Here is a 24,023-nt window from a genome sequence, read left to right on the forward strand (position 1 = left end):
TTAGTAATGTTTTCTAAAATATAAATTTGTAATAATTTACGTACGAATAGATAGTTTATTTTATAATATATTTTTATACAAAATATTTATTTTCTTAGAAAATCGTAATATTAAACTAGTAATTCTTAAAATGGTAAAGGATCTACGAATCATTATTTTATCCTTTATCATTGCCTTAAATAATCGAATTTTATTTCAAACGCAATTCAGTCGAAATTATCTTTTCGTATTATTACACTGTATAAAATATATTTGATAGAAAATGCATTTTCGTTCATCCCATTTGGATACACGATACAGGTATCGACATTCGATAAATTCTCTATAAATCATCGCCTATCTAATGCCCGATGTTCACTTCTACTTTATTTTAAAAATCTCTAAATACATATACAAAAAAATGAGATTTGTCTTTATCATTTACATTTAAATAACTTTCATATATATATATATTTTAATAATTTAAATTGTCTTTTCTGTTTAGGAATGGCCAAAGATATCGTTACCTTCCGGATTGAGTGAGACGTTAGGACAAGCCGCCTACGTATTAACTAGGAAATTTTATTTTGTAAAGAAGGAAATCTTACACTCTTCAAACATCTAATACTTAATTATAAAATTTAAAAGCGATGAGATAAACTTATCATCGTTTCCTTTAATAAATTCGTAGTCGACTACTCTCTTGTTTCTTCTTCGCGAGTAGCTCTACGCGTAATTAATATCGAAACAACTACTGCATCTAATCTTTGTTGATCTCGTAGGATGACTCTTAACTGCATTACAGATACCGATAAGTAATTAACTTTCTCTTACGCGAATGAATTATTCACTCGTTATGTTAATTTTTAAAACTGTAGCTTCATTTTTATTGTAATTAATTATGTTTTTTTAATGTATGAAAAGACCACCTTTCGTAATGGATTCTCATTTTCTATAAGAGTAAACGTCGGTGCCGATTTTTTTTTTCTACAAACAAAAACGTTAAATTATTACATTTAAACAAACGTCAACATGTCCTAAATCCAGGTCAAGCGAATCGAACAAATTTTATACACGTTGACGAATATTTTGGTTAAATCTTTCGTATTTTAGCATATTTAAGAGGTAATTTGTGATGTTTTTCACACGTTTATATGCTAAAATTTTCCAATTTTTAATATATATTTACCTTAAGGAAGTTTGATGAATTGTTAATTGCTTTCGCTTCCCTTTTTATAACGTAACTGGTAAATGGAACAATATGCGTAACCAATCAATAAAATGATTAATTTGTATATTGTTATCGAGAAAATACTCGGATCAATATGCCTCTCACTATATTCTATCATCTCGGAACTTTAATAAATATATTTATTTTTAGAAGAGCCGACAAAATTGCCTTCTCCCTTATCCATAAAAGAGTTATGCGGCGAAGAAGAGTCAATATCCAGCGATTAAATAGTTTTTATAATGAAAAAAATATTGTTTTGTTATGAAAAAAATGACTTGTATAATATAAAAAATTTATGAGAATTTTTACGTTGTTTATAAATACAAAATGTCTTGTATATAAAATATAAAAATATTATTTCATATATATATATATATAGACCTATATATTAAATTTAAAAACGTATAAAGTATCTAACAAATTTATCTTTACATTCAATTCTGCACAAGAAAAATATCTGTAGAAAAGAAGTATATTCTCATTATTTATATAATAATAAATAAAGGTACTAGAAACCACTGTGTTAAGACAAATTCATTAAACATTACATTTTTTTTTTTTTTTAAAGAAATAAACTGTTAAGCCATTATCATCTCGATAAATATAGTTTATTAATTATATTCTGATATACATTTTATATATTAATCTTCAACGAATGAGAAATATTTGACACGTGGCGTACGAAAGAAGCTGTAAACAGGTAACATAATTTATCTTCCGTATGAAAATGTATGAATGTTATTTACAGAAGACTACCCTTTAGCTTTAACGTCTTCCTATGGCCAACGACGTTTTCGGTGGATCGAAAAAAGGCACGTGAAACATCAACTGAGACGAGACTTAACAAAGAAAGGTGTGGAACGAAAGCGGAGGCGCCAGGTAAGATGGCACCGTTCACGGAGGGTAGGCTTTCATCCGAAGGCCGCGTACTTCTTGCTGGTCTCTAGCCGAAGACTTTTGGGTACTGAAAGATAACTAGATCACTTGAAGGACATTCTACTTCATTTTTTTCTTTTTTGTTAAACGAATCTCACTTACCACATAAGATAGACAGTTACAGCCACGAATATTACAAAAGCACATCCCACGCAAATCATGGCGTACATCCAAAAACTCACTTCGTTATCATCTGTAATTTATGTCACAGTTAATCTAAGTATAATTAGCCTTCAAAATTTGATATTGTCATTTAATTGTTTATATTATATACTAACTTAAATTTAAAGTAATAAATAAATAATCTCTTTTAATATTCGATTCGTTAAGAAAACCGTTTTTTCTTATCAATTGCACTGCGATTGGCCGTTAAAGATGTAAATTTCGTTTTTGTATATCGTAATTGGATAGCGATCATTTTTAAATTTTTAAATTTGAAAATTATTTTTAACTCCGCAGACCGTTAATAATCGAATTTAAAAGTATCTTCTTCGAAATTACCTGCAGAAAAACTCATTTCATTACAAAAATATAAGTACCAACAAGAAAAAAATCATAAAATATTTGTATACGAAGATCCATAGAACCGACCGATCTCATTAATTATTATATTAGTTGTTAGATAGAATAATAAAATATAATCCATTATTCCGGAAAATGTATGATGTAACCATTATATACACAAGGCCTATCGATTTTTTTTCATTATTATTATTATTATTATTAATTAAAATTTACGTTTCTTTAAAGAAACGAAAGTTATAAATAACTAGAAAGTGGCAAAAAAGATTATTTTCCGGACGATGCTATAGTTAATTTATTTTGCAATAAATTTTTCAATAAATTCCGGTCAAATGCTCATCCGGAAATGGAAAATTTCGCTCCGGGATATTCAATGTTAACTGGAGGAGGAAGTGGTCATTGCCAAAGTAATGTCAACATCTATTAAATCTGTACTCTAACAGGTTTCCGTTAGATCAATTCTCATTAAAGCGTTATAACTTCGAATAAATCTTTTAAAATTTAACTTTAACATTTAATTATTTATAATCTAACATAACTTAAATCTTATTAAATAGAAAAATTAAGAAAAAATTATTATTATTATTATTATTATTAAGTATCTTTTTACTTCATTTAACTATAAAAATAAGCATTTTATAGGAAAAATAATTACACGAAGTTGAATTTTTATAACGATACAATTGTAAAATTCGTGTCTTCTTAATATCTTATTAATATTAATTTTATTAAGAAAATGTATTAAAAAATTAAAAAAAATAATAATTTAATAACATTTTATATAAGTATTTTTAATTTATTACGTAAAGTTACGAAAGTTGAATTGATTAAAAAAATCTTTAAAGCTTTGGGATATAAAATGAATATTTATTATCATTTAAAATACATTCCGTTTTAAAGTGATTAAAATGAATTATCGTGTTTTAAAATTTTTAAAAGATTTATTATGAAAATTTATATTATTTTTTTAAAGTAATTTTTTATTTATTTTTTAATGTTTCACGCGTGAAAAAGAAAGAGGTCCAACAGATTATAAAATCAATAAATACTTAATTGTAAAGAAAATTAATGAGTTTTTACGGAAAAATCTATAGAAACTTTTCCTCCATTGTTCTATTTTAGTTATACTCTTTGATATTTTGATTTTCTTTGTAAATTTTAATGCAGATTCCCCGATATTTTTGATAGGCCTAGAAAATCATTTTTAATTAATTTTTTTTCCGGTTTTTATATTATATATTATTTAATTATTTCAACAGGAATGTATAATTCTTTCTATTAAAATTTCCATTAGAATTGGAATCTAATATTTAATTGAGTTTAAAGTTAAACAAACTCGACATTTTATTTTTGCTAAATATAATTTCCTAACATATTTAATATTCAATAATATTTTTTTAATTACCTTATAATTACAGAATGAATACTTAAACATAGATTATTACAATATAATGATGATAATTTACACGCTGTAAATATTAATTTGTAATAAATATTTCACTCGAATATTCTGAGAGGATTTAAAATTAATTTATTCTATTCTATTGTAGAGGCTTACAGATATATATGTATATATACAGTAGAAGAGTATTTTAATTAATTATTTTGATTTTTTTTTTTTTAAATAAGTTATATACTATACAAAATATCACTCGACAGTCGTAGAGACGATTGCTATTATAATATTCGAAGGAAAATTACGTATACAGGAACTTACTTGGGGAGTAGCGGAGGATAATTTCTTCTTTAGTAGTGTGATTAGTGAGGTAATCGACGTCCATAATGCTCACGTTGACGCATTTAACGAGTGAAAGTAAGTCATTTCTGGCCACAGTCGACGTACGATGAACTGGCAAAGTGCCTGCATCACACACACATTGGCCAAGCACATGATCGCAGTGAGCATGCTGAGCGATGCATTCTGGGTAGCAAGGACGTTGCTGGTTCTCGCAGCCACCTGATTGGAATAAAGAGAACTCGATTTTCGTTATTATTATTATCATTACCTTTTCCCTTTACTTTCCAAGCATTCATTAAACAGGTATTCACGTTTTATTATCATCTCCCGAAAGTTATTAATGTAACGAACTTAATAAATATTTACGATAAAAGTAAAAATTAACGCCAAATAAACTCTAATTAAATTCTCTGTAAAAGTGTTTTAAATTTAAGTAATAAGTATAGAACGAAAGCTAGATGCAGAGCTTGTAAATTAGCGTTATAAATAATGTTTTAGCTTAAAATATTTATTTTGGAAAGATGAAAACTAACCATAACTCACCGTAAACGATTCTACCATCCGATCTCACACACTCCACCGCATCACCTATTACTTTCCATTTATAAATTAGGCAGACATCAGCTAGAAATATATTTAAAAATTATGAGAATAGAATCTATCGCAAAAATTCTTTAAGTTTTATATAAACTTACTGAAACAGGGTCTCGTTTCCCATAGCGTAACATTACATTTCTTTCCTTCGATTACTGCTCTAGATCTTGTCTGATATCCGACTGATTGTTGAAAGTTTATTCGTTGTTTATTTTAAATTACAAATAATACAAAATATGACTCATTCATAAAATAAAATACATCTTACCGACTTGATTTTCTATGCAATTCCTTTGACAATCGCTCCAAGAAGACCAAGATGTGAGAGAACAATCACCTGGACAAGATTTTTCACAAATTTGTACTTCCTGTATATTAAAGAAAAAGGTTAATTTCTTAGTTTATTTTTACTGGAAAAATAACTTATATATATATTAAGAATTTTTTATTGGAAAAAGATTTAAAAAAAAACAACTAAAACAACTTTAAGTAATTGGTTTCTGAATTCAATTTTGGGATGATAATGAAATTACTCTAATAATTAAACGGAGAAAATCCACTAAGCAGCATCACTTTAATCATTTTAACAAGAATGTACCAGCTTGTTTAAATAGAAACATATGATAATTTCAAGTTTAGATTTAATTACTAATGTTTTTAAAATTTACAATAAATAAAGGAGTAGAGTATTGTTTACAAAGAATAAATAACTGTTCGTGTGTTATTTTTATAAATTTATATAGACCTATATGTAATTTATTTCCGACATTCAATTTTTGATGAAAATTGTCATGTAATAAACATGTTATAAATAAATTTATATATTTGTCATGTTTAGTCATAGCCAAATGTATAATTCAGCCAAAAAATTATTATATGAAACGAAGAAAAAATCACAGCTATTTTTATAAATATTATATTTACGATTTATCTTTTATCTTTTAACAAACAACCACGTATCGATTCATTCTTTGTGGCAAAATGTTTTTATTTTTTCAAGGTTTGTTTCTTTTATAATTTAATGGCTACGTTTAGAAATAATATATATATATATATATATATAAATTTATTACTTCGACATCTTTAACAATTTCCAACCATCTAGGATCGAGCCATCCTTCTACTTCTGCCGTCACGTTGATCCTCAGGCAGCTCTTCTTATCTACTCTAACACCATCCGTTCTAAAACACTCCACTTGTCTTTTCCTATAACCTTGGCCACATTCTGCTCCCTATCGGAAATCATTCGTTAGAATTCAAGCTAAATATATCCTTAAAATCTAGGATAAACAACAATTACCTGCAGAAAACAGTCGGACCACTCTCCTATCAACCAATGGTAACAGGGAATGTAAGAACAGGGAATTTTCTGAATCAAATCGTAGGAGCAGGGTCGACCCGTTTCGCTAGATTCCTGAATAATCCTACGAATTCTCCACTTCTCTCCTGGATTTAATTACAATCGTAAGAACAAAGACTTCATAAGAGAAAACAAATCGAAAATATACCTTTATGGTTGCATGGTTTGCATTGCTCGTTATTCCATTCTGACCATTCGGACAGTTGACAATCGATGGGGCATTCCACGTTACACGACTCACTTAGAGGGGGTAAGGGCACCTTTCCAAAATAAATATCGTTTGTCTCATTATTTATATCGAATTAATCGAGTTCATTTCAAAGTTATAAACTTAAGAAACGAAAAATTGTTTCTATCGATCGAATGACAAATATTAATTGTACCAGTACAATTAATACGTGTCATTCAATTGTTTCGAGTATCGAAAATTTCGTTCCTATTTTATCATATAAAAATTAATTAATTAATTGGCTTTTAAGAAATAAAAAAATCTCTATAAAATCACATATATAGATTCTTATTTTTCGAAAAAGTAATGGAAACTTGTTCAAAGTTCACTAGTATACTCGACTAATAAGTATATTTTCTATTCTTTATATCTTTAGAATAAAAGAATAAAACTGAAAAATCATCAGTCTAGATCAGTTTATTGTAGTATTTTTAAAACTTTTATTTAATAAAAAAAAAAAAAATAATAATAATAAAAGTTAAAAATAAAAAGTGATTTTTTCAAGAAATAAAAATGAAATTTTTAAAATAAGTAAATTCTATATTATTACATTTATTAAAGTATTTTTTAAAATAAATATTTCTTACTTTCCGACATTTCCAGCATTTTTTAATATTCAAGAAATTCAACATTTTAAAAATGATTTTATTTATAACATCTATTAGACTGATTCTTATCGTTATTCATATCATTTTTTTTTTTTACTTTATTCGGGATAATTACCCGAAATAATTCAAATATTGTACTGCAAATGCAATTTTAGAAATTCCAAAAAGAATAGCTTTGTTTTATTATCATTTCCATGTAAAGGTTAGTCTATGTTAACCACACGAAATGATATTAATAATAATAAACATTTTAAAGCCTAAAATATTTTGCTTTTTGGGGGCTTTTCTGGTAACGTACTGGGCCTTTTCTTTTAATTGTACTATTTCGTTTTTTCGGTGCTTCTATTCACTTCGTGTCAGTAAATGAGTGGTCAGCCTCAGTGTAGCTTTATTATGCGAAATATATACAGTGTATATCTAAATTATAAACTATCCAGATGAAAATCTGCTAGAAATTTCTTTAAATAAATCTATTAATCTTTTTGAAGTAGTTTTCTTCTAAAAATCATGACTCTGCAAAACGGTAAGTGCGATTACATTTTGTGATATTTGCTACCAAATTAGATCACTGTAAATGTACGATTATGTCAATAAATAAAAATAACAAGTGCAGATTCTGTTCCGAGATGTTGTAAATAGGTTAATAAATTGCATTAGTGTTGAATCAGCAGTAGACTGAGATGATTGAAAATCCAATGTACAAAAGCTTGAAAATAAATAAAACGATATATAAGCAAAACATTTTTAACGATTGATTAAATGATATAACTCAATATACTATATTTATTACAGAACGTTTATTAATATCTGATCGATTTAATTACTGTAATTTAATTTTAATTTAATCTATTGAATTATTAAAAAAAACGACATTGGATAAAAAGTAATTAAGATGTAAATTTAAAGAGGATAAAACAAAATACATTTGTACGTGAAGCGAAAATTTAAATTAATTTAATTTTAATCGTGGTAATACAACTGTACTGTACTGTACGTATATAAATATTTGATTTGAAATGCGTGCTATATATATATTCTTAACTCAGTTCCTTGGGCTCTGGGGGGTGTTCTTTACATATCCATTAAGGGTTTGGCCAGATCCCACGATGGAGAAGAATGGGCTTATGAGAAATTCATGGGGTTCCTCACCCGGATTTGATTCCGAATCCCTCAGAATGGCAAGTTGAAGCTTTTACTGCCTGGGCCATCAGGTCATTCATATATGAAAATATCATAGTCGCTATCAAAATGTTCTTTGAGATAATGTGAGTAATAAAAGAAAATTGAATTGTAATTATAGTTTTTTTTTTCAAATTATAATTTTTTTTAATTATTAATAGAATAACTTAATAGGAAGAAGTAGAAATGATGCAATTGATTTTTACCCTTTTTCATTTAATGAATTACTGAGAAACATCATAATTGGTAGCTATCAAATACATAAGATTCCATTTCGCTTTTAAATGTCTTCTATATCCTACATACTAAAATAATATTTTATAATTTAAAATTTATAAGATTTAAAAATTTATTAAAATTTGTACGTTTCTTCGCCTGTTATTGTTATGGAGAAGACATAGGTCTATGAATTAAAACGTTACACGATGAATTATATTATCGTGTAACAATATTATAATTTATCTTCGCGTATAATTACGTGATAATTATCGTCTCACGTCATGAATATCACGTTAAGTTTACAGAAGGTGGCATATTTAGTGTTAAATATTGATATCCTAAATAAACCAGACACGAAATGTATATAATTTGCATTTAGTTAGTTATCGTTTATTGTACAATTGATCGAACTCGTTAAACCTTTGTACTGCCTAAACTACGTACTGTTCAAGTTTCTAAAATGTAATTTTACCAGTTTTGGAAAGAAACGAATTCTAAAAATAATTACAGTAGAGACTCGTTAATCGGAACCCCGGTAATTGGAACGATTTTCAGTCGGACTGTGTCGTGCTGAATCGAACGTTTTTGATACTAGATTTACTTCTAAAGTATAATTTTTAAGTTTTTATATTCTTCAATATATTTATTTTGTTTGTACAAAATGCAGAAATAATTTTTAACGATACGATAGCCTCGATTATTATTATAAAAATTTTCGTTAGGCTTAAAATCGACGAAAATTCAGCACGAAGCGACACGCAACGGAGAAAAATTCAGCACGAAGCGACACGCAACGGAGAAAAATTTGAACATCGGACAGTTTCCTACATAATCGGTAATCGGAACAAATCACTAATCTGAACAACCGCAGTCCCCAATTGATTCCGATTTTCGGTTCTCTACTGTATTTGTAAATGTAAATAGGATCGATTGCCTCAGAATGAAACGTTTTAATATTATATATATATATATATATATATATATATATTTTTTTTTCAATTTTTATGGGGCTAACTTATGGCCAATAAAGCAAAACACATTGATAATGAATGCAATCTGTAATTAATACAGCGTTTTGGATCGATTGTATTTTAAAATTTAATTGAATTATTTCACTAATTATTCGATTTTATTAAATTTTCCGAAATTTCACTTGCTTGTTTAGGGAATAGGATTCAAGTTTTGATCGACGTAATGTGTTCTCGTAGATTTTGAATAGTTTCGTTCTGTTTAGATGGTCGATGCGCTATAGGCTGATCCTATCTAAATGACACAATTGAAGGCACTGAGGAGGTCCACCAATTCGAAATCTAAAAAAAAGGATAGATCCATGATCAAGATTCTCAGTGGATGTAATACATACCTTAATTAACTTTAGTGCCCAATAATTTTATAATTTTATTCAAGACTTAAATTTGAAATTAAATGTATTGATATTAGAAACAAATCATGTAACAAATCGTTCGCTTTAATGAAATTTATGAACACAGATTTATGTAATCGGATAATGTTTTATACGACCTTCAGGTAAATTTAAGAGTTGAAAGAAGAATAAGATGATGTATAAAAGGATGATGTCTAATCATATTTTTAATTTATTTAATTTAAAATATATGCTCTCCACCTCAAATTAATAGTGATTTAGTAGTAGTGAACATCACATCATACTTTTCTGTCGGAAGTTTGTATACAGTTAATTGGGACCTCCAGCCCCTAAGCTTTCCATATCTATCTTCGTTCTCGGATTAAGAAAGGGCAGACAACGGATGACAGTGGTAATTTATAGGTCCACAGTTTTTATCAAATTACAGCCCAATAAATCGAATATGTATGAAGGGAATACAGAAAAAATATATATCTTTTGCGGATAATACAGAAAAAGAAAAACTAGTGTCAATCATAAAGAAACTTTGCCTATTTTAATATATTTTACAGAGAGTGATAGTTAACAACAATTCATTATTTCTGTTGTTTTGAAGAACGAATCAAAAACACTCGAAAGGATGTATTTCGATTGGCCCGTATTAACTATGCTTTGAAAATTCTTCTTTCAAGCATCTCGATTTTTCAAAGATTTTGAAGCTATTTTCCATCTAAACATTCGGTTTCAATATTAAATTTTGTCGCTTACATGTCATAGGAATGCTAGATTACGTGCTAAACAATACGTTTTCGATTCTTATCTTTCAGTAAACGAAAATTTCTGAAAATCTTCGAAATAAATAAATAATAATTATTACTTTTTTAAAATAAAACATACTGAAAAATAATATTATTGATGCTGATCAATCAATGGTAGAGAAGTCTCTTTAATATAGAAAATTAGTCTTCGTTGATTAATGATCGATCAATTTATAAAAAGAAACGAATCTATGCACTGAATGATGCTTTTAAAAATAAAGCACATATCGATTCTCTGTCCAACTATATTTCATAATTATTATCCATATTAATAGTCTAATTCTCTTTATTTTAATATATTCTTTACTCACCTAGAAGTCGAAAAAAAAGAGAAAATGAAGAAGAAGAAGAAGAAAAAGACTGTACCTGTGACTAGACAAGTTATTATTTCTAGTATCGATCGTATAACTTTGTGAATTCAGTTAAATTTATCAGAGAAATTCAGTCATTCAGTGTCCGGGAAACGTTGAACGTTCTTCTATAATTCTATTCTTATCAATATAGATATGATAAGACAATTTATCTCCTTTCAATCTTCGTCAATTTACTTAACATTTGATAAATTTAGCAGAAAAGCGCGCACATTCATATAAAATTTTCTCATTCAATATTGATGGTTGCACTATCGTTTTTCTTTATTGTTATATACATTCATAATTTATTTTTGATATTGTTTAAACAGGAAAATTTTAACGTAAATTTATGTCAGACACTCACCCAACAATGATATAATAATTCGTATCGGAAATTACAAACTTCATCAGATAAAATTCTAAATATTGTAATTTTTAAAGTATGAAAATTAAATTGTATCTTCAACAAAGGTTTGTTAAATATTTTAAAAATAAAATAAATTTGCCTTAACTTAGCAGAATACAAGAGTTTAATGGATATTTTTGGATACCTTTGGATTGTTTATACCTTTTATAATAATTTACAAGCTTCGTAACTTTGTATAAAAAGTATCAAATTAAGAAACTTACCTTTTGACAGTAGTCGGAAGAAACTGATTCTCCTTTACTCTTGATGCACGTTACTGTTCTGGAACTGACTCCTTTACCACAAATGGTTCCTTCGGGAAGTATACACGAGCCCCAACCTCCGATAAACCATTTGTAATGGAAACAATTGTATCCTACGTTACAAGGTTCTTCCTGTACCAAAGAAGGACATTTTCTACCAGAAGAAGGAAGAGCAATTCTCAGCACTGTTCTGTTTCTATATCTGGAGTAATTGTTGTTACACGGCTATAAAGTTGATAAATATATTACTTTATATAAACTTTATATGTCTTATAAACATTAATTTCGTATACGAGCGTTTACAATTATTAATTTATTTTACCTGTCTGCACTCGGACCATGGAGACCAAGCAGAAACGATGCAATCGTCGGGACAGGGAAGATAACATTTAACCGTCTCCGGAGGACGAGTGGAAGTATGACAAAATATATCATCTACTTTAATGGATACTTCAGCACCTTTGTTCTTCCTACAACTTCATGCAATAAAATCTGAATGAAAAACTTCGTCTATGAATCGTTGATTATCTTTAATAAATAATTTTTAAAATATTTATTACCTAACTGATCTATTTTTAGATCCGGAACCACATTTTCTGTCGGAGTACAAAACACGACACTCACTCCATTCCCCTACTTTCCACTGATAGTCATTGCAAAACATCTCGCATACGTCTTCTTGGATTTCCTATAAATTTTGCATTCATGTTAGAGTTGTTATCATTAAAAAACAAAGTAAATCACAATGCATAAAGCCCATCCAAAGAACGAGATCAAAACAGATAGAAAAGTTAGTTTTGATTTCGTTTTCAATGTAAATATATAAATATAATATTGCATATCATTGGTACATGATTCAAAAGAATTCGTAAATAATAATGGACTCAAATAATACGCATCGTAAATTCAAAGTAACGAGTAATGTATTCACATTGAAAAGTGTTTAACACGCGTGAAACATCGTAACTTAAGTGATGTTGTGTTTTTAATGTTATTATAAAAATATCTTTCAATATCAAACCAAACATCATAGGAAATTAATTTTGAATAAATATGTAAAAAATGTATATTAATTTCATATTAAATTTTAAGATAATAATATAATAAATATCAAGAATTATCAATAAATTAGCATTATCCTCTTAATATGTTTCTCTGTCATTGTCATCTGTTTTGCAACGAAGCAGGAATAATAGTCTATTATCGCATGAAAAATTCAATTCTGGTGTGTCTCGAATGATTTATTAATGCTATAAAGCAAATAAATAACTTTAATTCGTTCATCGACAAAAATCACTAGTTATGAAAATCTAAAATGCAATGAAAAAGTCTTATTTTTACGTAGTAAATAATTTAATTTTCACTTGTATAAATAAAAAGTAGGTAGATTCAGGTATGTAACAGGGATAGCTATATATACACAGCACTCGCTTTAATCAATAAGCCACACTGGTGTAGTACAATATGTCCAGTACATACATATTAGAAATTAAAAACAAATGATAAAAATGAAAATTGTGACGTGAAAACACAATATGGCATTTTTAGGTTAAAAAATACAATAATGATTGATAATTATTTCAGTCTTATTTACAAGTCATTTTAAACAGAATCATAAGAATAAAAGCATACTTTTATTTTAATGAAGATAATACTCAAAGGATTTAGAATTTTTGATGTTTGTTTTTGTCTAAATTTTAATATAATTATGTAATCATTTGCCATTATTCTATTATAATGAAATTCAATTATCGAGTCTTTATAGTTATTTACACGCGGATTCAGTAATGTGGATGATGAAATTGAATGCAAACTTGTAAGAGACTATATTAGTGTAATTTCGACGTAGTAATTATGAAAACCAAACAAATAGAATGCATTACGTAATTACAGTAGCAACAATTCATCGAGTTATTTCTATTTAACGTTGCTTATAATTTGGGAAGTAAATCTGACTAATTCCTGACAGTCCTGTCTGTCTTTTTGAATTTTGTAAACTAATTTACTTCTATTCATTTCTGAAATTCCATATCAGTCGTTCTGCTTTATTCATTTTAGTTTTAAGGAACGTATCAAACGCGAAACATATGAAAAATATTACGCTTCGAGCCATTATGTACGCAGAATGCTGTGAGTTTTCTCAAGCAGAGTTTTTCTTTAATTATAAAATATTATTCTGATTTGTCAATAATTCTGTCATCACTCTTTCTCCATAATTCCGCTACAAACTCTTCTCTATTATCGAAATATGCCAGTAAGTTTTGTCGCATTTCTTCGAGAATTTCTGCTTTTTCAGTCAATTTAAAAAATTGATAAATTTCTAGTAACCTTACATAAAATGACCTAGTGTATTTTAAATATTTCCTTTTTGAATATCAATAATTGCAGTGCTCACCATTGACTTAAGTGAATATCACTACTGGTGGATAGTATGGTCTTTTTCCATACCCAGTACGGGCTCAGCCAGAGTCTACAATAAACACAGATGATAAAGGATCGGGCTCGGCTAGACTCTACAATAACGGATGATAAGGGATCGGGCTCGGCCAGACTCTACAATAACGGATGATGAGGGATCGTGCAGGTGATGAGGGATCGGGCTCGGCCAGACTCTACAATAACGGATGATGAGGGATGAGGGTAATGAGGGATCGTGCGGGTGATGAGGTATATGAGGGTGATGAGGGATCGTACGAGACAAATCTTATATGAAAAATTGTTGGGGTTACTCGATCCCGAATACCCCAAAGCTATAGACTGACGCCCTAACTTCTTCGAACATCTGGCAATCGAATAATATAAATACCATTAGAGATCTATACGAATATGTTAATTACAATAATCCAGTAATGGATTTTAATTGTCAATATAATTTCATAATCATTTAATTTATCTGGAAAACAAATCTCACTACCAAAATACAATTTACGTAGAAATTTCAGAGAATATATCCGGTTTTTTGTATATAAAAGCAATTTTTTAAACAAGATTAATGACTATCAAACACTAGACAGTCTAAAAATTAATGATTAGATCTATTGAATTTATTGTGGAATAGTTACGTACAGTACATTGTGAACTTCTAATGGTTCTTCTTGTTCTTAGTTTTTAATGATACAGCATTTACTTGAGGAAGAAAAATGAAATTTTCAAGACTGAAATTTATTGAGTTATTAGTATTAATCAATAAATTTTATTGTAAAATATGTCTGTCTAAAACGCTTTACAATTGTTATTACATCTTAAACAACAGGATGTTAAGCGTATTGCAAATACTATATTTTGTTTCTATACACGGGGAATTCTGTTACATTCACTTTTGTATTCATTTATTTTAATTTCAAATACGATATTTAATGAAAAATATAATGACACGAGATGCAAACTTGCAAAATTTCTAGAAATTCAAATGTTTTTTAAACGAATATCTGTCTAATTGAAATGAAGTGAAATTTAACTTTAGAATTTAAAACTCTATCTACATGACGGGAAAAAGCAATAGATAAAATCGAAAAGTTACTCAATACTAAAGAAGCAAATGAATACTAAGGATGCTGTAATTGAATTAGGTATGAGGAAAGAATATAAATCATGTACATTTTTCTTTAAATGATTAATAATATATCAACAAATTGAAGAAGTATAAAGAATAGCAAAGTCAACAGATTCAAAATTCCTCCGATTGTTGACACCGATACAGATATTTCGATAGCGTAGACTTATAAAGTGTCATTTGCAATATTTCTCAATAATTACATAAAGTAAATATACAATGCCGAAAAATTTCTTTGGAAGAAAGCAAAATTGGCCCTCTAAAGAATAAAATAACTAAAGTAAAAATTGAGATGCGATCCAAATAAGTACAGTATTGTGTTAGTATATACTTGAAATAAGAAATATATAATAGAATTTTATTTAATTCTAATAAATTATTCAGCAAACAGAAAACTTTAAGTGAATAATTTGAATAATGTAGTGAACTAAAATAATATTAGCCTACTTGTATGATTACTATATTGTATAATAATATTTCTGACGAAACACGCAATTAAATCAATTTCCTATCTCTTATTAAAAGAATTAGTATTAGAAGGGCCGATAATTTGAATGTAGAAGTAAAACGTAATCTTAATTATTATGCCTTTGTGTCCTTTTTAACTCTATTTAAAATTTATTTTGTATACTAGTACTTTCTATATATTAACAGGACTTATTATACTGGAAATTACATAATTTCCAGTATAATAAGTCCTGTTAATATATAGAAAGTACTAGTATATAAAATAAATTTTAAATAAAACGTAACCTTACTTATTCTCAATCAGAATAAACATAAAACTCCAATGCATTTAAACATGACGGATAGACAATGGAATGAATGCCAAACACACTACTGCGAAAGGGTATTAAAAAAAGACAACAATAAAATTTTTATCTTGTATTATATTCGGTTTTATCTCATCAATATTAATTTATACATTTATAACTTTATTTCTATCTCATTTAAAATATAACATTAATACAATGAATATCTTAGGTTTTGTTATATTTATAAAACCATAAAAGATTTTTTTTCTTTAGCAGAACTATCTTTCGATAACCAATTTATTCTTTAGATTTTTTTTATATTTGCCATTTGTCTTTTCTTATCACCATTTATGATTTATTTGAGAGAATTTGTTGCTTATATCTTGACCTCTTTCTTTTACAAGATTGTGACAAATTTTCCCAGGATGTCGATTTGTTTCATCTGTCGCATTTTTTTCATTTTTACTTCCAGTTATTACGATATTTTCCGATTGAATTGTAACCGCTTTAGGCGCAACTATATATATTATATATTATATATATTATATATATATAATTTTTTTTTTCTTTAACTTCTACCTTAACTATATCATTTCTAATGCTGTTTCTTTCGTTATCTTTATAAACAATTTTGCCGAAACCATTTGCAGTTTTTTTTTAATATTATTATTTTCTAATTTTTTTTTTCATTTATCGCAATCTATCTTCATTTAAGAAAAGTTTACTTTTAGTATGAGGTTTGCCATCTTTAATTAATAAAAAACACATAAAAGCATTAAAAATGACTTCAATTACATAAAGAGCCTGATTACTTTCTAGGATTTCGTCAACATCTGTGATAAATCTCAACTGTTTTAGATGGTTCTAACAACTGGAAATCTAATAAACTCTGGAAAATTAGATCCTAATTTTCCAAATTTTATTAAGATTTTCACCAATTAACTGTAGATGATAGTTTTAGTTATGATAAAGCCAAATGTATGTAACGTGACATGAAATTACAGTTCAGTATCCGTTGTTTTAGTTACGTGCGGTTTGAAAATATTAAGTAAAAAATACAAAAATTCAACATTTATAAATTTAAATTCGTAGGTTTTACGCTCATCCTGAAAAAACGTCATGAATCATCTTTCGTATGAGCGGAAGATTATTTTTTACACAGTTCCACTCACACAATCAGTCATGTCATAGTATCCACGGTGTAAACAATATTCATATTGGCGGAATCGCTATAACTACTATGCAATACAGTTTCATGCCTACCGTAGATATGGGGTTATCTCTTAATTTGGAAAGATTTAAAGAACAATAAAAAACCGTTGTAACCTATAAATTAATAAACTACGTTATTAATTAGTGTAGGAACGAATATTCGGCATTATTTGGTATTCGGGAATATTCGGCTACAAAGTAATTATTCCTGTGTTCAGACCGAATACAGCTGACCCTTGATAATCCGACGCTTTTGTAATCCGACATGCTCAGTAGTCCGACGCACCTCCCGTCAAGGTCACCGTAGTCCCGTTCCCGTTACGTGTCTGCTTGCACAGAAGCATGTCGCGACATGAATCTCTCCACTCAATTATTACATGATAACACACATTTCTTGTGTTTTCCGTGAGCAGTTCTGTACGTAGTGTATTATTTATGCCTATACATACTGTATGTACAGTACTTTTATTGGCTTCCATATTTCTTTTAATGAACATGTTTTAGTTAACCGAAATGGGTGTTTCATTTCCGTATTAACCTAGGCAGCATTTTACTCATAAAATGTAGGAATATTGTAGGCTACTGCTAGCAAAACAATGCCAAATATGTAATCACTTTCGGTAATCCGGACACTTTTGGTAATCCGACACCCGTTTGATCCCATACATGTCGGATTATCAAGGGTCAGCTGTACAAGTAATTTGGCCAAATAATCTCATTTTAGTATGACGAAAGAGAAAAGAAAAGAAAAAACTAAAGCAGAAAATAGAATGAAAAAGACCTTTAAAACCTCAAATATTTAAAAGTTTGTTATTTATTCTTTTCCGAAAGAAATAATTTTAATGAGTGATCTTAAGTAAATGTTATGGTTCAGGATATTAATAATCATAATTCAAAAGGTATTAAATTGTAACGAAGGAACAATAATGCTTCTGCATCCATAGGAAGTCAGTGATATTTTTGGTAATGATAAAGCCTTCCAGATTCGGTAAACACAATGTGCTGTACTGTACAGTACGTTCTCTAAATACTTTGTGAGGCTGCTGAAAAAGATGGGCCTCAATAACAAGATTTAATTTTTATTTATTTGTTATCACATAATTAATAATAATTTTTAAAAATAAAAGCATATAATTTTTATTATTGAGTAGAAGTTGTTGCCCTCCACCTTACGCTAAGCCTTTTGTTTCAGGCGGTTCCAAGCAAATCATCTGATATTCGACCAAATAATAAGTATTCAGTAGTCATAAAATGTAAGAACTTATCGTCAGACATTATTGGACGATCAAGGACATATTGAATAATAATGTTTTTTTCATTGTTCATCAGTACACATAGAAAAGCTATAAAACACGTCCTGATAAGCAGGACTTTCGAGCCGTAGCTAGTCGGAACTTCCATTTTTTCCCGAAGCCGGAGCCAAATATTATTTAAAATATTTCTCCAGCTCCAGACCTTTATGCTTAAATGTTAATTTCTACAGCTAGTCACTAGAAAGTTGAGCTTTTCACTTTGCAAAACTAATGTTATCTCGTATTTCGAACGACTCAAACTTCGAACGCTTCAAAGTTCGAACTACGCGCGCAGTTCAAAAATGCACTCGAAGCTTAAACGCATCCAAGTGGTATCTCGTTCTCGCGTTACGTTCGTATGTTTTCGGTACTTTTTCGCTTTATTTTTGGTGTGTTTGGTTACACATATTGTATTGGAACTATCCACCTTTATTTTAAAGCGTACTATCGGTTTCGAAACTAATTTCGAAGGACTAGCATGGTTAACACGCGCTTAATTAACACCACGCCAATCGTCAAAAAGTATGTGCAAGAATACTGCATGTCTTAAGAAAAGATTGAAGAATTGAAACGTAAGTACACTATCATTCTGTTGTGTGCATTATGTGAAATTTAATTAGCTTGGATACTAGGGACCAAAAACGTGTATTATGTAGATATTGTAAAACAGTTCTACAAGCCCACAAAAAATATGTGATGCAGCATGAGAAATCAGAAAGCATGAAGACAGGATTTCAGCTGAAAATGTGAAAATGCGAATCATAAACTGTCTTTTGCGAAGCAGTTTACGTCAGTTTGTGTGCAGTTCAAAGGCTGAGGAGTTAAAATTAAGTGTTTACATAGTTGAACATGGCAGAGCTCGTAGCATCGATCATCTTTCTAAATTATTGCCAGAAGTTGAAGAAAAGTCTGAAGTTTTTGATAGGATAAAGTTGCATCGTACTGTGTTCAACGCTACTGAACAATGGGGTCTGGCCATCTGTACTAGACGAATTAATTAATGACATAGGTCATAGGAATTTTTCTGTAATAACAGATGAATCAATTGATATTTTAACTACAAAGGTGTTGTGTAGATGTTGAAATACTTTTCCGCAACAAGAAAAAAATTGTAACTACATTTTACCGCCAAATTCGGTTAGAAAAATATGATGCAGATTTCATTTATGCGGTATTTTAAAAAAAAAACTGTTAATGTGAGATGGTTTAACTATGAACAAGTTGATTGGAATTGGAATGGATAATACCTCTGTCATGACAGGAGTTCACCACTCATTTCTGTCAATATCGAAGAAAGTTCTTTGTAAGTCTTCAATATAAATGCTTGGAGTGCAACTATAAGTACTATAAAATATACTAATAACTAAGACTTTAGTTTCATGTGAAATATCAGTAAAAGTATGATTATTAAGCTGTCTTTCCGCTCATGAAAATGCTTTCTCAGTGTTACGGGATTAGACATATATCACTTTTTTATGGATGTGTGCAGTGGTGATATTCGGCGGGTTCGCACAGGTTCGGCCGAACCCGTTGTTAAAATTTTCCGAACGGGTTCGCCCGAACCCGTTGTTAAAATTTTCAGTTTCCCGAACCTTGTTAAACACACGGAACATTTTTCAGTGGGTTTGTTTTTTTTTTTTTAAATATATTAAAATATGCGTATTATACTCTGTAATACTACTAAACTAGAGCCTTATACCCCGTTCGTACCGAGCATTTCAATCTAGATTGTGAGCAAGGTCAGGGAGTATGTCTTGGTGCGATCCCTCTCGACCGTTTCAATCTCGACCGAAACGAGGTTTAATCGCGATTGATTCAAGAGAATTCTTGAAAGTAGATCCAGTCGTAAGAGAGATCCCAGAATGCCACGCGTGCGAGATAATACACGATGGCTGTGGAACACGTGTCGGGCTATGGACAGCGAAAGAAAATGTATAATGTATCTCGAGAGATGATGACACGTGTGTATTTCCAGAAGCGCCATTTCGCGGGCAAGATTACCCCTGCCTAAAAAAAAAAGGGTCGACAGCCCTAAAATATTATCGTTACCTGCCCTTCACCCATGGCTCGTTACGTTCCAAGTACGCCATTGATTGTTAGATATACGGTTGCAAGAAAAGGTATTGTATTTATTTCTATTCAAAACTTCCATTTCATTTGTTGGTGATTGTCAGGGAAAAATTTTCTGCTAGCGAACCCCTTGTTAAATATTTCGAATATCACCTGGATGTGTGCCTGCAGTACTCGGCGAAACATGGTGAACCGCTGACAGCGAGACGTCTCACTGTTTGCGGTTTTCTACAGAAAGCTTTATTTCATCGAAGCAGTTCAAAGGGTTCCCTAAAGCTACAGCTAAGAACAGCTAATCAAACAGGACTACTAGAAGGAAAAAAGGACAAAATATGATCATGACACTCCAGACTGACATTTCAGAAAAAGAAGAAATCTACAGGGTTAAATGAAGCAAAAGAAACAACATAATAATGAAACGAGAAAAAGTACTTACAACAGAATATTAATTAACAGGCCTAGTCCTGATAGCAGTGACATTGATGAGCTTACACAAAAATCAAACGGTGATTTTGTTCAAGAACTTCCTGTTGCACTGCAATCAAGGAAAGAGACTGTTCTAGTACAGTTTCCTGACAAAATATATTACATTGGAAAAATAATTAAAGAAAAGGATGATAAAGAGGACCTCGAAGTTTCTTTCGTAAGATCTATACCCTAGAGTTTGAGATTTTGCAAGCATGAACATATTCGATATAAAAATGTTGCTACCCTCCTCAGATCATTAACAAGAGATTAGCAGGATACATAAAGTTTTCACTTGATTTAATAGGAATAAATATTCGTTAGATACACTTATCCTTAGGTAAGCCTGCATGTCTCAGTGTAGACCAGTCTCCTCTAAATAATAAAAGTAAATAAATATATATATATATTAATGTAAAATATGTAAAATAATTAATAAGTAAAACTGGTTCCTTTAACATTTTTATCGTCTTTATACCAGACGTTTATAGCCTATCTAAAGTTAAATTCGTAACATTATTATGTCAATATTATAAACTACATTCATATATTTAATAGCTTTAGAATTATTAACTTAATTTATGTTATAATATAAAACTTTTTAAACAAAAACAGCTCTTTTTAGTGATAAAATTCCTTTTCAGTTTTACAGAAATTTTATTTTTTCTAATAATAATTATAATGTTTATAAAACAAATATCTATTCTAGAAATTCAACAATTTATCTCGATGCAAAATGTATTTCATTCCTCGGGTTTTGATTTCTATTCCTACTTAAGATTTTCCCTTCTTCGTAGCAAATTAACTATTCCAAAACTCTTAGATGGAAACGGAATTAACAGGAGATGAGAACAAAATAAACTGATATTAATAGATGAATTGTTAATTGTTTAAATAGTGAAGTGAGAGTAAATTGTTAAATATTATAACTTATACGTTGAAAACTACAGGCAACAAATACATTCGACATGTTACAGAAAAAATAATTAATATTTTACCTTATTGTCTATCTGAACGGAGCAAGGTCGACCCAATTTATTTCCATATCTGATAACGTATCTTTCCCTCCTTCGATATCCTTGACCACACGTGATGTTGCAAGCACTCCATTCGGACCATTTGGACAATTGACACGTTTCTGGACATTCGACCAAACAAACGTCAGACACTAAACCTGAAAACGAATAAAAATAAGCATTTTTGAGAATAAAAAAATTATTTGAAAAGTGCATTTCTACTCAACTGTTGCTGACCCTTCTGTTCGCAAGATTCAATCTTATTCCCTCTGATGTATCGTTTTCCCACGCCACATTCTCCGGCACTCACGTTTTCCTTTCTATTAAATGACAAACTGTCTTCATCTACAATACAATTCGACCAATGACCTTCTGGAGTTGTCATGACTTCTGCCAAAGGAAACGGTTTTGTTTCTTCTAAACGTATCCAATCACATGACTTTCCTAAAAATTAAAAAAAGTTTTTAAATGGATTTGCCTCTTCACTTCAGATAAGTAAAGTAATGCAACTGACCCAATCTTTCCCTAGTCCTCTTCAAAACCGAAGGACAACCTTTCACTTCTTCGGCAGACCAAGAAGTCCATTCTGTCGCGATGCAAGAAGCGTTGCAAAATACAAAACAAGGATCACTCGACTTCGGAACAGATTCTTCATCTAACGCAACACAGTTCCGAATCGGAACTTCTACTCCGTTTTCCTTCACGCACGAAATTTCTGGAGGATAAATTCGGAGACTTCGCTCAAGATTTAAACACCCAGGAATGAATTGTTTTTGAAAAACTTACTTCTCACTCGAAAGCCCTTTCCGCAATGAAGATTTTCGGCTAAGATACAATTGCTCCAAGTCGACACGTTCCAGAAAAAAGAAGAGGACGAATAACTGTTTAAATTCGGCAAACATTCTTTACCCACGTTGCATTTTCTCGTTTCCTCCAACGTTGAAGGACAGGGACGGCCTCCGTGCGCAGAAGATTGTAATACAAATCTCTCTCGACGCTGCACTATTCAACATAGGTAAGAACCAGTTGCATGAACACTCAAAAAAGAACACTTTCAGCGAAGAATATATTGATTGAAATTATGAGAATTGTCAAAACCTGAAAGACAGTCGTCTGAACAAGCAGTCCATTCGGAGAAGTTAGTAACTGCGCAGTCCACAGGACAAGGGTAGTCGCAGGATCGAAAAATCTTCGGTTTGGGCTCGGGAGAACATCTGACAAATATCATTCGTTACATCATCTTGTTATTGCCACATTAGACATTTTTGGATGCTTACCTGTTGTCGGGAACGGTCTGATGCAAAACAGTGACGCATTGCACGCTTCTAACTTGTACGGATTTACCACAAGTTCCGTTCTTGGGTTTTTGACACGTCGACCAATTCGACTTAATCCAATGATAACCAGAGCAGATTTCGTAATCGCACGGTTCCGACTCTGTTAATGTATCCTTGGCTGGACAAGGTTTTCCATCTGAAATGTTCGTAATTGTTTGCTCAAGAACTTCTCTGAGGTTCAAGACTTAAAAAATAAGGCAATAAGAATCAAACAACGGTATTCATTGGAAGAGAATAGGTTATATTCTTCTCTATTATACAGTTTTTGTGATATCATCTGTGGCATTTATAAATACAAATCATAGGTTTCTAGATGAATAATTCTGTTTTTCGGGTGTTTACTAAGGGTTTCACACGATATTGTATCTATGCAGTTATAGTTCAGTATCGTCGCGTAATTAGATAGGTAGCGATCATCATTTGATACGCTAGATCTACATTTTGAACGGCCTTCTCCATGCTTTTTACAGCAATGTACTGTACGTGCAACGGAAAACGTTCTATTAACAGGAAACAACGCTATTT

The 24,023-nt window shown here is 29.9% G+C and overlaps 1 protein-coding gene across 1 annotated transcript; it reads right to left on the reverse strand.

The window, feature by feature from the left end:
- Nucleotides 1-1,796: 1,796 nt before the first annotated feature.
- Nucleotides 1,797-23,801, reverse strand: LOC136980415 (thrombospondin type-1 domain-containing protein 7A-like). Its single transcript, XM_067276522.1, has 19 exons — nucleotides 23,795-23,801; nucleotides 23,439-23,682; nucleotides 23,260-23,375; nucleotides 22,948-23,163; nucleotides 22,676-22,876; nucleotides 22,399-22,605; nucleotides 22,144-22,319; nucleotides 12,359-12,486; nucleotides 12,121-12,274; nucleotides 11,760-12,023; nucleotides 6,509-6,620; nucleotides 6,301-6,446; nucleotides 6,074-6,232; nucleotides 5,269-5,368; nucleotides 5,102-5,182; nucleotides 4,950-5,030; nucleotides 4,386-4,625; nucleotides 2,249-2,339; nucleotides 1,797-2,174 (listed from the first exon to the last, which is right to left on the reverse strand). Exons 1-19 carry the CDS (start codon nucleotides 23,799-23,801, stop codon nucleotides 2,105-2,107), a joined length of 2,793 nt encoding a protein of 930 aa, XP_067132623.1. The 3' UTR covers nucleotides 1,797-2,104.
- Nucleotides 23,802-24,023: the final 222 nt, after the last annotated feature.

Source organism: Centruroides vittatus, unplaced genomic scaffold (assembly GCF_030686945.1).
Source record: "Centruroides vittatus isolate TY-2023 unplaced genomic scaffold, ASM3068694v2 contig_7, whole genome shotgun sequence".
In the NCBI taxonomy this organism is placed as follows: domain Eukaryota; kingdom Metazoa; phylum Arthropoda; class Arachnida; order Scorpiones; family Buthidae; genus Centruroides; species Centruroides vittatus.